We start from the raw sequence: 18,679 nt of genomic DNA, 5'->3' as shown, positions 1-18,679 counted from the left end.
ATGATAACAAAGAATTTTTGATCACGATTTTATTTTATCGCGATTTGATACAAAACAGAGGAATTGTGGAATTAAGTACTCCCGTAATTTAAGGAATTTACAGTAATCCTAACTTGGTTTCTAAGTTGTGTACATATATGAGCACTACATGTTCATAAATAGCAAAGAAACTAATGCATCAGTTGTTAACATATTTTCGTGATAAAGTACCTCATTACTTGACGACTTTTACTGTTGTTGACGTGTCAATTTTGTTGTTGTGCTTTATGGTTCAAAAAGTTTAGAATTATGTATAGCTGTAGGAAAAGACACAAAAAAAGAGATGGCTATTCGTTATCTCTTTATTATTTACTCATGTTTATAGCTTGTTACACAATGCAATAGTCAAACATTGTAACAGTGTCAATACTATAAGTCTTTCTCCTAGTAGTTTGTATACTGTACCACATCCCAGTGGACAGTGATAATAAAAATGCACAGCAATAACAGTCCCAACAAAAAGCAGTTCTATTAAGCACAGGTATCCCATATTTAAAATACTCTCATCTAAAAATCTTTAAAAAATATATTGGCAGTGTGTAAGCATGAAAATTAAAATAATTTATTGCTTTAATTAAAAAAAATAATGATGCATTTTTCTTTAAATTATGAGAACTTTGACAGTCTTGGACTTAACAAGATTAAAAATTCAACAACAATATTTGATGTAACCATTTAAAATAAAAATTTATAAATAAAATAATTTTTTTCATCCATAATATCTGTTGTTTTAAACGCATTCTACACTTTAATAATGCAGAAGATTTAATTTTTGCGCATGACCATAAAAACAAAATCATAAAAATTTGTTGTAGTTTGTCAAATTTTAAGTGAGCTCATAATTACCAGTATATGTATTTGTCGCAAACAAGGATCATGCTACGTTTTTGTTTAGATTTGAAAATTCTCAAATCAAATTGTGACCATGTCGGTTTAATGTCAAAGTAAGACACAAAATCATGATTAGAAGTGTGAGAAAAGTCAATTTAAAAAAAAAATGTGCATGTGCTGGTACATTCTTGTTCATGTAATCTATGCACAATTCATTCAAAAACTGTGACATACATGTACACATCAACATGTACATGGTATGCTTGTATGTCTGAGTGTTTTGTCACTTAAATCCACTTTGTAAATATCTGCAGGGTACAATGTATCTGTTTTGTACACTGTACAGCAAGTAGCTGGAAAATGCTTTATTTTGGCCTGATGTGCAGATTGTCCATTACAAAGTTGATGGCCTGCATGGGATTGTCTATGTTGTGTAATGAATCACGATGCAGCACCCACGCCGGCCAGATTTTGCGTGGTTTGTGGGGGGTACCCCGGATAGGCAGGGTGGAGTTGAACATTTTGGAAGCGTTCAGTTTTGCTTGTCGCATCTGCTGGTTCTCTTGCAGTTGATATTTTCTTGCTGACAAGTTATAAAGACTCTGAATTCGTTCCTTTACTCGTGGCTGGGAAAGCATTACCTGTAAAAATATTGTAAATAACATTTTGTTAGAAGGCTGGAAATTCTGTAATTTTTCTATATTTATGTAATGATAGACAAAAGTATGTTTGATTCTTAAAGTAAATTAAACTTTGGTGAACCAAGTTAAAGAATCAAAGGGGAAACAATAAGAGCAGACTCAGAATGTTTGTCAGTTTATCTATGTGTAAATCAGAGACCATGTATACATGTATATGGTAATTATAATATAGCTAAAATAAAAATGGAGGAAATTTACCATTCTGCGATGGTTATCTATTCCCAGAATTCCGACTAGTGTACATGTTCTGTTGAAGATGACTCCCTTCTCCCTGTATATCTGCATCAGGTCCAGTAAGATGTCGAGCGATCCCTCAACAAACACATAGGGTAAGGTCTTGTCATACTGAAAAACAAACAACCATGCAATATTTCACACATTCAAATCACACATACAGTTACAATGTACATATGAAAGAGACAATGGAGGCTAGTTTGTACCTTGGCCAGGTTGAGCAGGATGCTGACGGCCAGTTTGATGATCTCCATGTGCGGCTGGCTCCTGTTACAGCTGCTGATCAGTGTGTAGATCACTCCCACTGCATTCACCTCCACCATCCTCTCACAGCAGGCCGGGGACAAGCGAGTCGCAACGTCTGAGGAAAACAGATACATGCAGCTGTAAATAACTACTTAAATTTATGTACACTGTTTCATAAACATTCACAAACTCTTCAAACTAACTTCATTAGAATGCTTCCATACAAGAATTTTTACATCCTAGTTTCAAAGTACTGAAATGTTAATGTGGAAGAACAAACCGTTGATGCATTTGGAGCAGACAGTTTTGACTTGATAACAAACGTAAATGTACCTAGGTGAACAAGTGCCTCCAGTATCTGGGACAGCTGTTTGTACTTGAGGAGATAGTCTAGGGCAGACTCTGTGCGGTTCCCCAGCTTCTTGTCCTCTGTGGCCGACCGGTGGGCCTCCACTACTCGCTTGCGCACCGCCTCAAGTTTCTTGGATTTGTTCTTCATTCTAACCTGTCTACCTCTCCAAACAGCCTGTACATATACAAATAAAAACATCACACTAGGTCAAAACAAAAAGCTGTAAAGATGACTAAATGTCATAATACAGAATACAGTCATCACTGATTAAGTTTTTTTTTACCTGGATAACTACAGCCGCATGTTGTCTCTTTTTTTCACCCTGGGATTTCAACCATTGCAGTGCTGCTGACTGGATGGTAAGGATTGATTTTTTCAGCTTTAGAAACCTCATTCGACAAATTCTACCTCTAAACCAATTCTACAATAAAGAAAAGGAAAATGTTCATTAGTGGGTTTCTGAATATTAAACAATTGCACAATCATTTTCAACTACATGTTCATGAATATAGACATCTAATAGTCTTATTCATTCACAAAGCAGCATTTCCATTTTGCAAGGAACTAAATATAATTTAAAATTGAAGATTATTTGAATCAACACACGGACACTAACCTGTAGCACTAGGATCTTCTGCAGCTGTTCCTCCGCTCGACACAGGGACAGGTATTTCCTGTAGCACTGCTGTATCACCATGGCTGACATGTGAAACCTGATTGTTTGGGCAAATCTGGACAGGTAGGCTAATCTTTCTGCTTGTTGAAGCTATATGGAAAAAAAAGTGATTTTAAAATATCGAACTAAACACTGGTATATAATTCAGCTTCTTATTGTAAATTTGAAAATATTTTCTTAAATAAAAAATGCTTTCACCTTGACCATTACATTGTGTCTGTGAGCCCTGTAACTTCTCTGTATGACTATGGCTGCCTCATGAAGTCTCTTTATCCTTACTCTTTCTAGAAAACCTCTGCAGGATGACTGGATTTTCACTATGGCCTGTTTCATCCTTTGGTACATGCAGCGTGTCTTGTGACCTCGATACACTGCCTGGATTGTTCTAACAGACCTTATCGTAACAATGTATCTATTGCGCTCGGTCTGACCCAGCCTTTTATTTCTATAAGCTTTCTGGCAAACAACAACAGCTTGCCTAAGTGCCATATAGGCTCTTTGTTGTTTTCTGCTTCTATACCAGCACTGAATTCTTTCAGCACATTCTTGTTGAGCTGCCATCAATTTTTGAACTTGTTTTCGTCTGACGCATGCCTGGATTGTTATAGCTGCTTTACGCATAGAATGATACTGTTGACGAGCCAATCTGCCCTGAATCTTTGCTCGATAATGCCTTTGCAACAGAAGAGTACTTTTCTTCAGTTTTTGAAACATCTGCATTGCAATAAATTTTCTGACTTGAGCCTGGATACAAACAACTGATCTTTTTAGAACATCAGCCTTTTTGCGAGCAATATGAAGTCTTACTGCTCTTTGAAGAGTAATGATTGAACTTCTTTTCTTCAGATACTCCTCTCTCACTTTCATTCTCAATACTTCTTTCCTAAACCAGTTCTGTATTTTAATGGCAGCAATTTTCATGGCTTTGAATGATTTTCTCTGTGTTTTCATACGGAGACATGCCTGTAACTTTACAACTGCGAGCTTTTTCTGCTTGTAGTCTCTTTGCTGAAGGTGTCGTCTGTAATGGGCTTGAATAGTTATTGCAGCTCCTTTCATAATTAGGAATTCTTCCCTGATTTGTGTGACCAACATTTTTCTTCGTAACAGTCTTTGAACTCCAATGACAGCACTTCTCAGTTCCATGTATCTTTTCTGACAAAGGAATCTTCTGATGGCCGACTGCAACCGGACAACTCCTGACATTTTCTTTGTGTATTCTTTACGAACTTTGTATCCCCTGAAGCAAGCTTGAATAGTTAATGCTGCTCCTTTCTGAATTAGGTAGTTCTGATGTACTTTCTTCATTTCCATGTATGATCTCCAATGCTTCTGAATGATCAGTGAAGATTGCTTTAATTTCACAAACTTTCTGCGAACGAGATGACTGCGTACCATTGACTGGAGTTTTACTGTTGAATCCCTCAGTTGTTGATATTTTCTTTGTGTCTGGTATTTCCTACAACATGCCTGTACAGTTATTGCAGCACCTTTCATGATCAGAAATTCTCTTTTTGCCTTTCTCATGGAGAGAGTTGCCCTCCACTTTCTCTGAATTTTACAGACATTTCCTCTAATATCTTGAAACTGTTTTCTTTGTAGATAAGTTCTTGTAGCAGACTGAATTCTGGTGACAGCGTTTTGAACCTTTTTAAATTGATTCTGCACCAGATATGCTCTGCATTGTGCTTGAATTTTAATAGCAGCCATCTTTTGCATCAGGAATTGTCTCCGTTGATGCCTTGCTTTCAAACTTTCTCTTAATCGATTCTGAATAGTCACAGCTGCTCTTCTTTTCTTTACATATTCCCTCCTTTCTTTGCGACCTCTGTATACAGTTTGGATTTTTGTGACATAATGTCTCAATTTTCTGAAATGTATCCTTTGTTTATAACCTCTGTACACTGCCTGAATGGTCAATATTGCTCCTTTGGTAACGAGGAAGCTATTTCTCTGGTCTATTCCTCTCTGGTGTGCTCTGTACCACTGTTGAATAACCAAAGCTGATTTCTTCCTCTCTAAATAATTTTTCCTTGTCCTCCAACCTCTGACAGCTGCCTGCAGCGTAATGACCTGCCTCTGAGTTTCCTTATATTTTCTTTGAGCAGCGTATGATCTCCAGTATGACTGTATTCTTAATGCTGCACTATTCCTCATTTCTACTCGTTTTCTCCAGGTCTGCTGAATGAAACAGCAAGCAGACTTGATCCTGAGATAGGATTTCTTGGATAACATCATGCACTTTAAAGCTCTGTATCTTCTTTGCAAGATTACAGCTGCATGATTTCTTAGCTTTTCTTGTTCTCTCTGTTTCCAAGATCGGTAAGCTTTTTGTATTGTCCTGGCACTGTTTTTCTGCACTAGATATTTTCTCCTCATCACATAACACCTCCATGTCTTCTGAATCATTTTGGCTGCTTTCTCTTGTTGTTTCACAGCTCTTACAGCTCTCCTGACCACATGTCCTCGGAAGTTTGCTTGAATTCTCAGAGCTGCCTGCTTCATAGACTGGTACCGATTATAATCTTGCCTCATTTTCAAGGTGGCTCGCAACTTTCTTTGAATTTTTAAAGCACTTTTTCTTTTCTGAGTGTATGCTTTCCTTGCTATTTGCTTACGCAATGCTGTCTGAAGAACTATCACAGCAAACTTTGTCTTGAGAAACTGTTCCCTCACTCTGTGGGCCCTGTATGTAGCCTGTATGGCTGTTGCTGCTGATTTCTGTGTAAGGAACTGTTTCCTGACTTTTCTTCCTTTCAAAATTTCTCTACATCTTTTCTGTATCTTCAGAACTGCTATTTTCTTCTCTAAGAATTGTTTTCTAGCAGATACAGCCCTGAAAGCAGCTTGTATTGTGATGGTTGCTTTCTTCATGGCTCTGTATTTTCTTTGAGCCAAAATCTGTCTCCAGTGACATTGAAGAGTGACTGCAGCCTCATTGGCTGCTTTCTGTTGTTGGTTTGCTGCTCTTCTAGCTTTCCTGACCACATGTCCTCGGAAGTTTGCTTGAATTCTCAGAGCTGCCTGCCTCATGGACTGGTACCGATTATAATCTTGCCTCATTCTCAGGGTGGCTCGCAATTTTCTTTGAATTTTTATAGCACTATCTCTTTTCTGTATGTATGCTTTCCTTGCTATTTGCTTGCGCAATGCTCTCTGAAGTATTATTACAGCAGACTTTGTCTTCAAAAACTTTTTCCTCATTCTATGTGTTCTGTAAGTGGCCTGTACAGTTGTTGCTGCTGATTTCTGTGCAAGGAATACTTTCCTTAATTTTTTTCCTTCCAAAGTCTCCCTATATCTTTTCTGTAACTTCAGAACTGCCATTTTCTTCTTTAAAAACTGTTTTTTGGCAGATGCAGCTCTGAAAGCAGATTGTATTGTGACTGTTGCCTTCTTTATAGCTTGGTATTTTCTCAGAGCCACAAACTGTCTCCAGTTACACTGAACAGTGACTGCAGCCTGATTGCGAATTTCCATGCGTCTTCTCCAAGCATTCTGGATAACAATACATGAGGATCTGGTTTGTAGGAAGTTAGATCTACATTGCTTGGTTACCTGGTAACATCTATAATTTTGTTGCAGTATCATGACTGCCTCTCTCTTTCTAACGAATTCTCTCCTTTGTTTCCATGTACGCACTGCTCTTTGAATTACAATAGTACTCGACTGCAGCTCTTTGTACCAACGCCTTGTACAGAAAGCTCTCCAAGTCGTCTGAAGAACAAGAGCAGCCATTTCTTTCTCTGATCTCCTTTTCTGAATAAAGTTTCTGACTCCTTTTTGAATGGTTATAGCACATTGTTTTGTAATGAGGAACTCTTTTCTGATCTTTATACTCTCCTTTGATGACAAATACCAGTTCTGTATTCTCCTTGCTGCAGTCTGCTCCTTTGCTACCTGTTTCCTTACAAGGAATCCCCTAACGACACTCTGAATCTTTATAGCACAACCTTTCAACCTAATAAATCGCTGTCTCTCTCTGTGGGCCATCAAGCATTGCTGTAAAGAAACATAAAACTATTATTTTCTTTCTCACAACACTGGACATTATAGTTCACACTACAAGTCAACATGATATTGTACTGTAAAACCTGTAGTGCAGGTAATGTAAACCAACTTTTATTCGCATTGACTTTATTCTGCGATTTATTGGGGACAAACTAGTTTGCGACAACTAATTTTAGCAACTTAATCATTCCAGACCCCTGTTATTGTTAAAACTATATGAAAAGGGCTGGCTCATGGCGAGAAATATTTGTGACAATGAGGCTCTCGCAAAAATCAGTTTGTTTAGAGAATTGTTTTATTAAACCATCAAGCCTCAAAACTTACCAACACTACTTTTGCAGCTTTCATTTTTTTTTCCTTTTGCAATTGCATTGTTCTCTCCCTTGCTAAGAATCCTCTGGCATACTTCTGGATGATAATGGCACTGGACTCTTGTTTTTTAACATGCAGTCTTTGAAGCCAGCTTCTCACAAATCTCTGAATTTTAATTGCAGCTTTAATCTTTAGCTGAAAAAAAAGAATAAATAGTTGTGATAGAGGCATAACATTGAACAGAAAGAATGTTTATTCAGTTTTAAGAACAGATGATCTTCAACAGAATAAATTTGATGATGAGAATATAGTCAAAACTAAATTAATTATTTTCCAGCAAGTTATGTACAAAAAAAGTCTTGTACCTTGATTTCCCCCCTGTTTTTGTGGAGGATGTGTTTGCGCCATGCTAGCTGTATGGTTCGTGCGGCTCGAGTCTCCTGTCGGATATTGAGGAGGCGAGCACACAGATAGCTGGTGTAGGTCAGAACCACCTTCTCGTCGGGGATTGTGTTACACATGTCAGCCGCGCGGATCATCAGGGGCACACCACCAAGTTCTGTCAACTGCGATTAAAGTTTGAGAATTAAATGTTTGATTCTAAGAATTGGTAGTAATTGTTACTGAATCTTCATGGGTTTCCCATGTATCCATCAAAATATTACAAAGGTCTTTGGCCAGAAAATTAAGCCATAAATAAATGTTTTACCCTCTGGTACAGAACTTTGAAATTTTCCCTTTCATTTTTCAGTAGGTCATTGTAAACATCTTGATCGGCTGAAACTGTTGAACAAATTTTGTTGAAAATATGTGTAGTACAAGTATATTGCAGTATATTGTATAAACGAACAATATTTCTTCCTGATAATGTAACATGTTGACAAAATACAAGCATTTTCATTTATAAATGTATGAGAAAAATTGAAAATGTATCTTATATTACGGTAAATAATTATGCATTAATTAAAAATCAGACATAAAGTATTGAGATTCAAATAAGTTTTTTAAAAGGTAATCTAATATCAGAGAGGGATATCAAACAAGACCTATGGAAAGTAAAAATTTGCTAATTCATGATCAAAATACCAGCAAAGCCTTTTTTATTTTCAATAATTTGTATGATGACAGGCATGTAAGATAGTACATGTAGAAATGAGTGTGGTTACAAACCTGACACGGGGGCGGGGCTGTCGGACAGACTACAGTCCAGACTCTCCATCTCCTCCTGGTACGTCATCGTGGTCCTGGTGTGGATCAGGCTCTCCGGAAGCAGGGTGGGGTGATAGTGGTGGACCAGGAAACACAGGGCACGCCCATCACTGAACGACACTGTGAAATTCTCCACCTACAAGTACAGGCAAGTAAATTGCTATTGGCTAGAATGATCTATATTTAAAAAGTATGGCAACATTTTTTACTTTCCAAAGTTTGAAACCTGACTTTCACAAAACAAAAGACTGTCAGCTTTAAAGAAAAAAAAATTCAGACCTTTACTCCATAGAAGAGACACACCACTCTGCACCATTTCAACAGTAGGGAAACCAGCTCATTGTTTGCGTAGATGTCATCATACAGAGAATCTCTTCGATTCTGTTGTAAACCTACAAAACAGAATGTATCAGTACTCATCCAAGAGTTCTCCACCAGAAAAATCAGGTAACAATTTTAATACAGAACATGTCACTTTATTATCATTTTTTTTAATAAAAAGAGGTTACTTTATGTTTTAAAGTATACACAAATTAGTAGAATTTCTTAATGTTGTTAAGGTGTAAAATATGTACATGTATATGTACATGACAATTCAATAGTCTTTTTAAAATGTACCGTTACATGAAAACATACAGAATTTTTACCTTGTTCATAATTCCTGAGAGCTTGGAGTTGGTTGCGCACTTGAAGAGATCTTTCAAGAATGGAGATCTCATCTTTTAGTTGATCAACACTTAGCAAGAGTCCAATCTTAAATGGTAAAAAGTATTTCATGAAGATTGACAAGAAAAGCAACATGGAAAGGGGGTGTGTCATTTTGTATGTAGTGAACATTCTCATTAAACTTTAAATGTTTATTGTTCAATATTTGATTATTCTTTTCCCAACAGGGAAACATGTTAACTCAACAATGATGTTTCATTTTTTTCTTCACATTCTACAAGAATGAGCAATTTTGAAATTAACAAAAAGCAGTTTCCTACTTGATATTTGAGGATAATTGTCCACAACAAGTGCAGAGTCTTCTCCCTGTGTCCATCCACAATGTCTCTTGATGTCACTTTTTTCGCTGAAATAAAAGCATATAAAGTAGAGTTTAAGACATTTTTTTCAAATTGTAAAATTACTCCAAAGTCTGCATGACTGAAAATAAGAAAAAGTACCATCTTTCTCCATGTCAATTCCTATATCTTTGAGAATGGTAAAGGCTATATCCATATTGTGGATCTTTTGTAAACGACTGATGGCTGGTACTCTCAAGTTTCTTTTCATGGCTACATTCTCCTCCAACAAGTCCAAAATCCGTCTGCAATCAAGTAAGCAAATATAAATATCAAAGAACCAGATAATGCTAATTAAATATGGATTATGGAACCAGAATTTCATCATTTTCGTTTCATTCAAATTTTATCAGAGTCTTACGTAAGCCTTAATCCATCTTTCAAATCTGTAGACAAATTCTTTACGGCATAATCAAACTCATCGAGTGCTGTTTGGGAATGTTTGGTGATGTATCCAAGGTAACCAAGATGTCTGTTGATGTCTCCTTCTCCAGCCAGAAATTGACGTGAAAACTCTGCCACCAATGCTTTGCAGGACTACACAATAAACAACATGTATTTGTTATACAGAAATACCCTAACTGATGTCACACTGAACAGCAACCAAGCTACCCATTTGAGCAATAAGTTCTAATAAGTTTAAGACATGTCTGGATGTTAGGATGCCGTCGTTTTTTTTTTTGCCCTGTCTTGTCTGATAACAAAAAGTACCTATATTTGCCTGAACTCATAATATTTTTCTTGGAAATCCAGCTGCTCAATTTGATTTTTGAGCAACTTTGAAAGAGGTTCATTTCCTTATCCTCTAATCTAAAGTTTAAGTACTAGGTTAGGAGAGTCAAACTATTTTTTCATAGGTGACAATTATATAAAATTCTTGCATTGCACAGAATATTCAGGTTTAACCAAAATGTTATTCATATCTGTTTTTAAACACACTGTCAATGGTTCCAAGTAAAGAATCAAATGGGACATTCTTTAGAACATTTCTAATTTAAACAACACTTACTTTGTATTCTGAGTCTTTACAAAACAGACAGGGGTCATGCTTAATCATGTGCTGACATTTTGAATAATCCAGGAAATAGATGAGCAGCAAAAATTTCTTCAGAAGATGTTGTGCTATGGCCTCTGAGAAACCTGTAACACGTGATTAGATACAGGGCAAGTCACAAATATTGCAACTTATAGATAAAGTCATATGATAAATTTACATGCAGCAAAAGTATTACCCTCAGAGTAGAGGTGTGGCACTGACGGGTGGGCGTACTGGGCCGCTATGTCAGGATTGGACAGAAGTCTGGTCACAATGAAGTGGGACAGGCCTACTACATCACTGTTGCTATGGACTCCAATTATTTCTCCAAACACAGTCTAAAACATTATTATTTCGTTTCTTAGATTCTACAGTTTTGTTAATCTAATACTCTTTGTGAGATTACAAACCACACCTGAGCATAAAATTGAAATAAGAAATTTGGATAGTTATGGATTATCCTTGTGATAAGATGTTTAATTAGATATCTAATCTAAAAGACCAACATTTATAACAACATGTAAGTGAAATTTTTTTAAGGTACTCAGGTTATTTTCAGGAGCAGTGGAACAAATGTCATACCTCTAATCCTATTCTCAGCCATAATGGATTAAAAGACATCAGCAAATCCAAAACAGCTTGCTTCAGACCTGTAAATACACAATTGTCATGAATCAATGAGTAATGCAACTTATTTTCTGTATATTTTCCCTCAAATAACTAGGGATGGGATGATCCATCGATGCACCACAGTATTTATTTTGACTATATTTGGATCGATTCATTTACCATTTATACAACGTTACCTAAGCAAACTTTTTTTTTTTATTTTCCAAAAATATCCAAGCTTCATATATCAGCTATTTTTAGTCCCCACGCCTAATATGAAAGTACAAAGATGGCAGAAAACCTCGTTAAGTTGTCAAAACTGTTAGGAAGCTAACTCTGGAGTGTGGAAAACTTTTGGATTACTTGTTTATGAAAAAGTAGTGTATACAAGACTAAAGTAATTTGTAAATTGTGCAGCGCTCATTTTAAATACTGTAAATTCCTAATTAAACGAGAGGAATCTATATCCGCCTAAAATCGCGAGAAGCACCACTCGCAGATTCTAAAACCTTGCAATTATTTTCTGAGAGTTGATGACTATAGGAAATAGGGATAAATGTTCCGCGTTCGCAATTTTATATTCTCGTGATTTGATACAAAACAGCGGGATCGCAGAATTAAGTACTCGCGTAATAAAAGGAATTTACAGTATAATAAAATAACTATGGACATGCGGTAATACATCGACAGATTGAATAAATTTTAAACCCTTATTCGTGTTTTCATTTAGTAGCAATGTATCGTGATATGTATCGTATCGCATCTCATGTATCGTCGTACCAAATTGGCTAAGTACAGTATCGTCCCAGCCCTACAAATAACCCAACCAAAAGTATCCACTATATTTAAAAAAAAAAACCACAGAACCAATAACAACACTTCTGTGTATGTGTACCTAAATCTGCATGGACTTTGCGGTCTTTTCTGATCATCAGCCGCTGGCTCTCCACCTCAACCTCCACCTTCTGCACCACAGTCACCACCGGCGTAGACTGGAACAATTTACAGGCGGACCGCCGCAGGCCGTTCAATTTACGACCGGCTGAATACTCTTTGAAAGACAATGCCTCTTTTGTTGGCGCCAGCTTCTGGGGTCCCATTTTGTTTGAACACAACTTTGCAGCGTCAACTGTAAAACACCTCAGGATATTACAAATGCCTGTATAAAATTCCAATTTCTAATTGTAATTTAATAACCTAAATATGTTTGAACTACGGTATATGCACTCTTATCTTAAATGGATGAATTTTTTTACTATCCAAAGGACTATATATGATAAGGGCCTAAAATGGCCCCCTAAAATGAACATCATCATTTTACTATCATTCTTTGTTTTCTTAGTACAGATATGTATGTGATGTGTTTACATAATATTCATTTTGGTTCAAGTGCCCACAATTTAGAAATAAGACATTGTAAAGACAACCTTTTCCCGCCATTTTTGCATTTTTAGCGTAAAACGGCTTGTTTTCAATCAGTTTTTCCTTCTGAAAACATAGAGCGCATTCTTGAACAAATAAAATATTTTAATCAAAGATGTATCTAGCCAAGATTAATAAGTGACAAAAAAGTTTTCCTTGTTCAAGCATGCGCTCTATATTTCCCATTCGTAAATAGATAAGAAAAATGTCAATTTTTGGCTGATTTTGATTGAATTATAGAAATGACGTCACTCTTGACGTCATATACTACCAGTGAGTGCAAATACATCAAATAAATAGATGAAAAATATATTTTATATCAACTCTTCTAAAAAATAAGTTAACATTTTATAGTACCCGAAACACTTAAAAAATGGCGAATTATGGGGGCCAAATTTAACTCTTATCATATATAGTTCTTATATGGGATTTAATAATAACTTAATATACATTACCTTTAGATTTAATATTGTTTCCCATGTCCTCAGATGGAGTCAAAATAAAATTTAACCACTGTGAAAATCCCCGTTCTTGTTTTTCCATCCATCTTTCATCATAGTAAATGTTCTTGGATGCAAAGGGCATGGGGTGTTTTGGCAGCGCTAGAATAGAGATGGAAATGACCAAGACTGCCTGTAAATAAGCCATTTTGTTGGGCAAATACATTCATTTGCTGTTGTTTACTCATTTTCACATACCTGTTTTGGACTTTTTTAACAAGATAAGTTTGGACTTTGCAATCCCTGCTGTTTTTGGTTTTGAATTTTGCCTTTGAACTGGAGCTAAAAATGATATACATGTCTATAATTTAAAAATGGAAAGCTAAATGAATAGCACTCTAACATTCTATGATTGATTCTGTTAAATCTAAAATAGCTTTATTCACACATACATGAATGCTGAATGTTAATGTAAAAGCAGTATTATGTTATTTAAATCAATTCTTGCATACAAACCTTTAGATTTTTGCTGTTGAATTCCAGCCTCATCTGCTTTACGTTTGTGAGACACAAGCCCTTTAACAGATTTTTCAGACAAGTTGCTCGACTTTAATCTTACAGGCTTAGTTTTGGGGACTTCAACCAAATGTTTAGTTTCCTCCTTTCTATTGTGGTCTGATGTTGGATCTTCAGTTGGCACAAAACATGCAAAGGAATCAACCTTCCTGGATGGGCTTACTTTCTCTTCCACATTTGTTTCAGCTTTGACTTCTAAAGATTTGTCTTTCTCGGAATGTTCCTCAGAGGGCGTATATCCTGTTGGAATGACCTTGTCCTCTGACCCTACATCAATGTTCTTCATCCTCTCTCCAGACTCCGTTTTGTCCCAAGCACTTGCACAGGGGCTCTGAATCAAGGGAATATTTTCCTTATTTTCCTGATCTTCATCAAGTGGAGGGAAGAGTCTTTTCCTTTCCAGAAGACTTCCATCAATTATCCTTGGATTCTCAACAACATGGGTGGATCGCCGAGAGAGGTCAGGGTTAGGACTGGTTGGAAGCGGAGTACATGGAAAACTATTCTCTGAACAGCTTGAGTCAGACTGTCCCTCATCTCTGTCTTTTGATGGAGTGAACAGGCAAGTAAAGGGTTTTCTCTCAGCTGATGGTGTTAAAATTGTTGGTTTTTCTTTTGTGATTGTGGATGACACAACCTGTGAAGATGTCAATTCAGTTGGATTTTTTGAGACTGTAGTTGATGCTGCTACATGGGTAATATCGTTGAGAAGAGGGCTACATGTATTTGGCATGTGCTTGGGAGAAAATTCAACTTTTGACGTACTTGCATGACAGAAAGTCAGTTTGGATGTTGTCTTTCCTATACCTGCTGAGGTGTCTGGTTTCTGCAGATTTTTCTCGGGCGTTGGCAAAACAAGATCACAATAATGATGAGACAATGGTGTCCTTGGAGCTTTATCGCCCCGGTATGTCTCTAGTAACATTCTTTCAGGGGTTGGAAGTACTAACATCTGATGTCCCTTCTCAGACCACGCAGATTCCTGATTTTTGGACTCTTGTAATATTTCTGGTGTTAAACAAATACTGTTTGGTATTTCATGCAAATGCTTTCCCAATGCCATTTTTTCAGGTGTTGGTTCTGTCATAAACGTATTCGCCCATACATTATTTTTCCCACGGTTTTGGCCTTTTTGATCAGCAATACTTTTTCTGATAGAGCTTGGGGTCCTACTTCCACTAGCCCTTCGTTTCATTGGCTTTCTGTTGCCCAGCTTTTGAATCCCAGATCTCTCTTGACTGCTCCTAGACTTGCTATCAGCACTAGTCTTGCATCCTGCCACCTTAGGGGAAGCTCTAGAAATTGCTTTACCAGATGGACGTTGCCTCTTGACTGTGTAGGTAGTTCTGCGAGGACTAGTGCCTTCGGGAACAACACTAAATGGATTGCTTGAGATGCTTCCTATACAGTTACTTGTCAACTCTTTGACAGGTGTATGCTGGCCTGTAATACTTTCACTGTTTTTTGACATATTCCATTTCAAATTTGACTTTACAAACTCAAGCTGAGAAAGCATGATGTCATGAGGCACTGATTCATTCAACACATTTTCAGGACTGTTTGAGTGACTCTGATCTAGACCTACTGGCACATTCTCTATTGTGTCATTTAAATCTTTTAAAAATGAGTTGGGACTCACATAGTTCTTAGTATATGCATCTGTCACAGATAGGGGAGTTTTACTAAGATTTCCTGACAACACGCTCTCTTCTTTTGTCCTTTTTTCCATGGTAGAATCCTGCACAAATGTATCAGGGGAGATGACCTTTGTTTGTGATCTTTCAATGATGGTACGTTGTTCACTGGATTCATCGCTGACATGACTAGTTTGTGGTGTGTTATTGCTGTCATTTTCAACAGACGTCTCATTCTCCTTAGTCTCTGCCATTGAGTTTCCTTCAGACAAGTTAACCTCTTGGTGCAATGGCTCAGGTGTATCAGGTTTTACATCACTTTGACCAGATGCACTGTAGGTATTTGACCTGCGGTGATATTTTTCTTTTTTCTTGACATCTTTGCTGACCAAGGTCTCCTCTGATAATTCAGGCCTGTTCTCCTTTTCTGTCACACATTTCTTTACAGTATCAGTGCTGATCCCTGATTTTTCTGGACTATAAGATTTGGCAATGTTTGCTAAACTTTGTGTGTAGACTACAGACAATGGTTTCTTTACTCTTCTACTCAAAAGTCCTTTTCCTCCCTATGAAAAATGAAATAATCATAATCAATGTACATATCAAATGCCTTATGGTGATAAAATTTGCAAAGGTATGATTTACATGGATTAAATGTGTCTCTTACTCCCTTAACTTCCACATTCTTATTTTGAAAAAAAGGGGAATACATAAATGTATATCAACTTGAAATTACAGGTCATTTTACCTACAAACTCTTTTTGTCTGATCTGACAGACTGACAATGGTATATTTACCATAATCAAATAAACTTCAAACTAAATCACACCTAAGGCTTGTTTAGCAAAGCAAGTACTTGCGAGCACAAGCCAAAAATTGTGTACAAGTAAGTCAGTAAGATAGGGAATTTAGGCAAGCATTTACTAGCCCCTGCCCTGTTGAACAGGCCGGCCCCATGTAAGACCTTGGGATCTGCAGGCCCCCAACCCCCCTGTACACTGTATGGGGCTTGTAGACATACGGAATTGAAACCTTACATCAAGACTTATAAGAATAGACACAATGATATATATTATACCGTCTTCTTTTTCTGTTGTGGATTTTGACAAGTTCCAAACACAAATGCTTGAAGTCTGTATGAGCTGTCCACAGAAAACTGTATCATCTCTCGAAAGTTGCCTTCATTTTCGGGATTCCATGAAATGTCAAGGTAATACACGCTATCTCCTTCTACATCAAACTCTTTTGACTCAACGGAAAAGTTTTTCTTGTGTGGATACCGTTCTATCTTTACATTTTGGGCATACTCATGGGGATTTTTCACAAGCAAAGTTCGGTGCTTTGAATCGCCAACTTTGCAAGTTCCAAATCCAATTTTGGGAGGATTTGTAAAATGAGTAAGCACCAATGTTTCCATTTCCGTGTCACTTTTTCTACTTTTAGCCACATGTTTTTCGTGGTTTTCTACAGCGATGCTGTATTTTATCCCCGAAGGTTTTTCAAACCATGAACGTCGATTCGACTTTCTACGCGATCCTTCAGTTGGCTTTGGCGTCGAAGTCACTATAGAGCCGGGGCATTCTGAATTAAAATCAATGCTGTCGTTCATCTTAAATTGCGTAAATCCGATATTTTCCTGTCATTTGATGATCATTGTTATTCTGCTGGAAAAATCATGCTTCGAATTTGGGGCAGTTCAAATTTTAACCAATCAAAAAATAGATAAACAGTGCAACGTCAACTCGTACCCTAACCGATTTGTTCACAAGTCAAATCAAAGTACGGGACTTTTCGACCCGACAAGTTCGATACAGTAGATCTACATAATGTTCGGATCTGAATTAGTTTGATTCAAATAATTTTTAATTAGTGAAGTTGGTATGGTTTAAGAGTTATTTAGTTAGGTTTTCGTGATTTTTTTGTCATATACATTTATCATTAGGCATAGACCTATATATCTGTACTACTTTTTAGACGGTGGCTATAAATAGCCACGGTCTATTGCTACGGTCCTGACCGGAAGAGTATTTCTCACGGGGACCCTAGCGGATAAGGAACGATAACTCTGTTAGGTACATGTATGCAGTGTTACAGGCAATGTTTTATCTATGTGTCGATTTCAGTATGAGAATTAATTTTCATCTTATCAGATATATTAAGCATTATAGCTGCTAATTATTTTGTACATACATTTATATGATGTATGAAATTAACATGTGTTTTATTCTAAATGAGCCGTTACCCTGTCTGCTTACGCGGTATTAATAATTTAAGCACCAACTGTCAGTTGTGACGTTTAACTCTGTATCAGGACTGCATTTAAACTAAATCACTGCGATAATTTGTCAAGAGATCTCACAATAATTGCTTCTTGTTTTTTTTTATGATGTAAACAATTGTCAGAAACACTATATAAACTGGTTTGCCATTTCATATTTCAGCAATTATGCTTCATCGATAAATTCAGTCATTTTCAACGCATTAGTTTTAGTTGAGGCAGAATATTTATTTTGTTGTTGCTTATTCCAAAGAATTCACAACAGATACTGACAATGAATATTACATAAATATCACATAAATTACATTTTTTTGAACTTCAACCGATCAATGGCACACTTTCTTCTACAAGTGTGCATGTGTTTTTAAACACACAAAAAACTTAAAATTTACTATACAAATGTGTTTAATTTTGGACTGACCTGTGATTTACAATGTACCTTATTTGTACCTCACCCAGTCTGTAATATTTTTATTACAGGCACTTCAATATTCATCAGACAATATTTACTACTGATGTTGACGCTTTACTTGCTGCTGACTTTCTCTCAAACACGCTAATGGACGTCGGATTGTAAAATTCACGTGCAAATCGAGTTGCCATTTTACATGTATATAAACTACATTTTACGACGTTTCAAAGATTTTCAGTTCAGATTTTTGTAAGCAAATAAGGGATTAAAGAGATTTGCTGTAAAACGTCTTCTGGATTTCACGGCGTGTCATTGATCAGCTCGCGTATCTCTAATTTGCAGCAAACGCTACTGGCACTGTACCAGTTATCGGCTATAATTTTACGTTTTCTTTTCGTGTTTCCTTATTTCTTGATATATTTGAATAAAACTTGACATATTTTAAATGGTGAACTCCTAATTTATCAATCTGTTAGATTATATCATCATTTAGAACCCAAACATATTGTTTTTGTGCTATTTGTCACGCTCCGAATTTGCCGAGTTTTTACCATTTACGGTACCAGTTATCGGCTTCGTGATAATAACACAGTAAAA

The 18,679-nt window shown here is 36.6% G+C and overlaps 1 protein-coding gene and 1 long non-coding RNA gene across 2 annotated transcripts; one reads left to right on the top strand and one right to left on the bottom strand.

Moving 5' to 3' along the window:
- Positions 1-323: 323 nt before the first annotated feature.
- On the bottom strand, positions 324-17,116 carry LOC105339511 (abnormal spindle-like microcephaly-associated protein homolog). Its single transcript, XM_034445676.2, has 24 exons — positions 16,471-17,116; positions 13,699-15,958; positions 13,441-13,524; positions 13,198-13,344; positions 12,216-12,449; positions 11,294-11,361; positions 10,908-11,049; positions 10,685-10,815; positions 10,037-10,212; positions 9,778-9,920; positions 9,598-9,683; positions 9,259-9,364; positions 8,891-9,003; positions 8,573-8,747; positions 8,112-8,185; positions 7,768-7,968; positions 7,415-7,597; positions 3,278-7,081; positions 3,020-3,169; positions 2,687-2,824; positions 2,385-2,577; positions 2,012-2,166; positions 1,770-1,916; positions 324-1,511 (listed from the first exon to the last, which is right to left on the bottom strand). The coding sequence occupies exons 1-24, from the start codon at positions 16,999-17,001 to the stop codon at positions 1,236-1,238; spliced, it is 9,717 nt and encodes a 3,238-aa protein (XP_034301567.2). The 5' UTR covers positions 17,002-17,116; the 3' UTR covers positions 324-1,235.
- On the top strand, positions 8,624-10,840 carry LOC136272871 (uncharacterized). Its single transcript, XR_010710915.1, has 3 exons — positions 8,624-8,763; positions 8,904-9,058; positions 10,757-10,840. It is a non-coding gene; the product is annotated as an uncharacterized lncRNA (long non-coding RNA).
- Positions 17,117-18,679: the final 1,563 nt, after the last annotated feature.

Source organism: Magallana gigas, chromosome 2, assembly GCF_963853765.1.
Source record: "Magallana gigas chromosome 2, xbMagGiga1.1, whole genome shotgun sequence".
Classification (NCBI taxonomy): Eukaryota; Metazoa; Mollusca; class Bivalvia; order Ostreida; family Ostreidae; genus Magallana; species Magallana gigas.
This window is presented reverse-complemented; position numbering and strand designations above follow the sequence as displayed.

Excerpts from the sequence above, each read along its gene's own strand:
- LOC105339511 (XM_034445676.2), bottom strand. The coding sequence starts at position 17,001 with ATGAACGACAGCATTGATTTTAATTCAGAATGCCCCGGCTCTATAGTG. Across the intron at positions 11,050-11,293 it reads GGCTGAGAATAGGATTAGAG|ACTGTGTTTGGAGAAATAAT; the intron begins GTATGACATTTG and ends ATAATGTTTTAG. Across the intron at positions 10,816-10,907 it reads GCCACACCTCTACTCTGAGG|GTTTCTCAGAGGCCATAGCA; the intron begins GTAATACTTTTG and ends CACGTGTTACAG.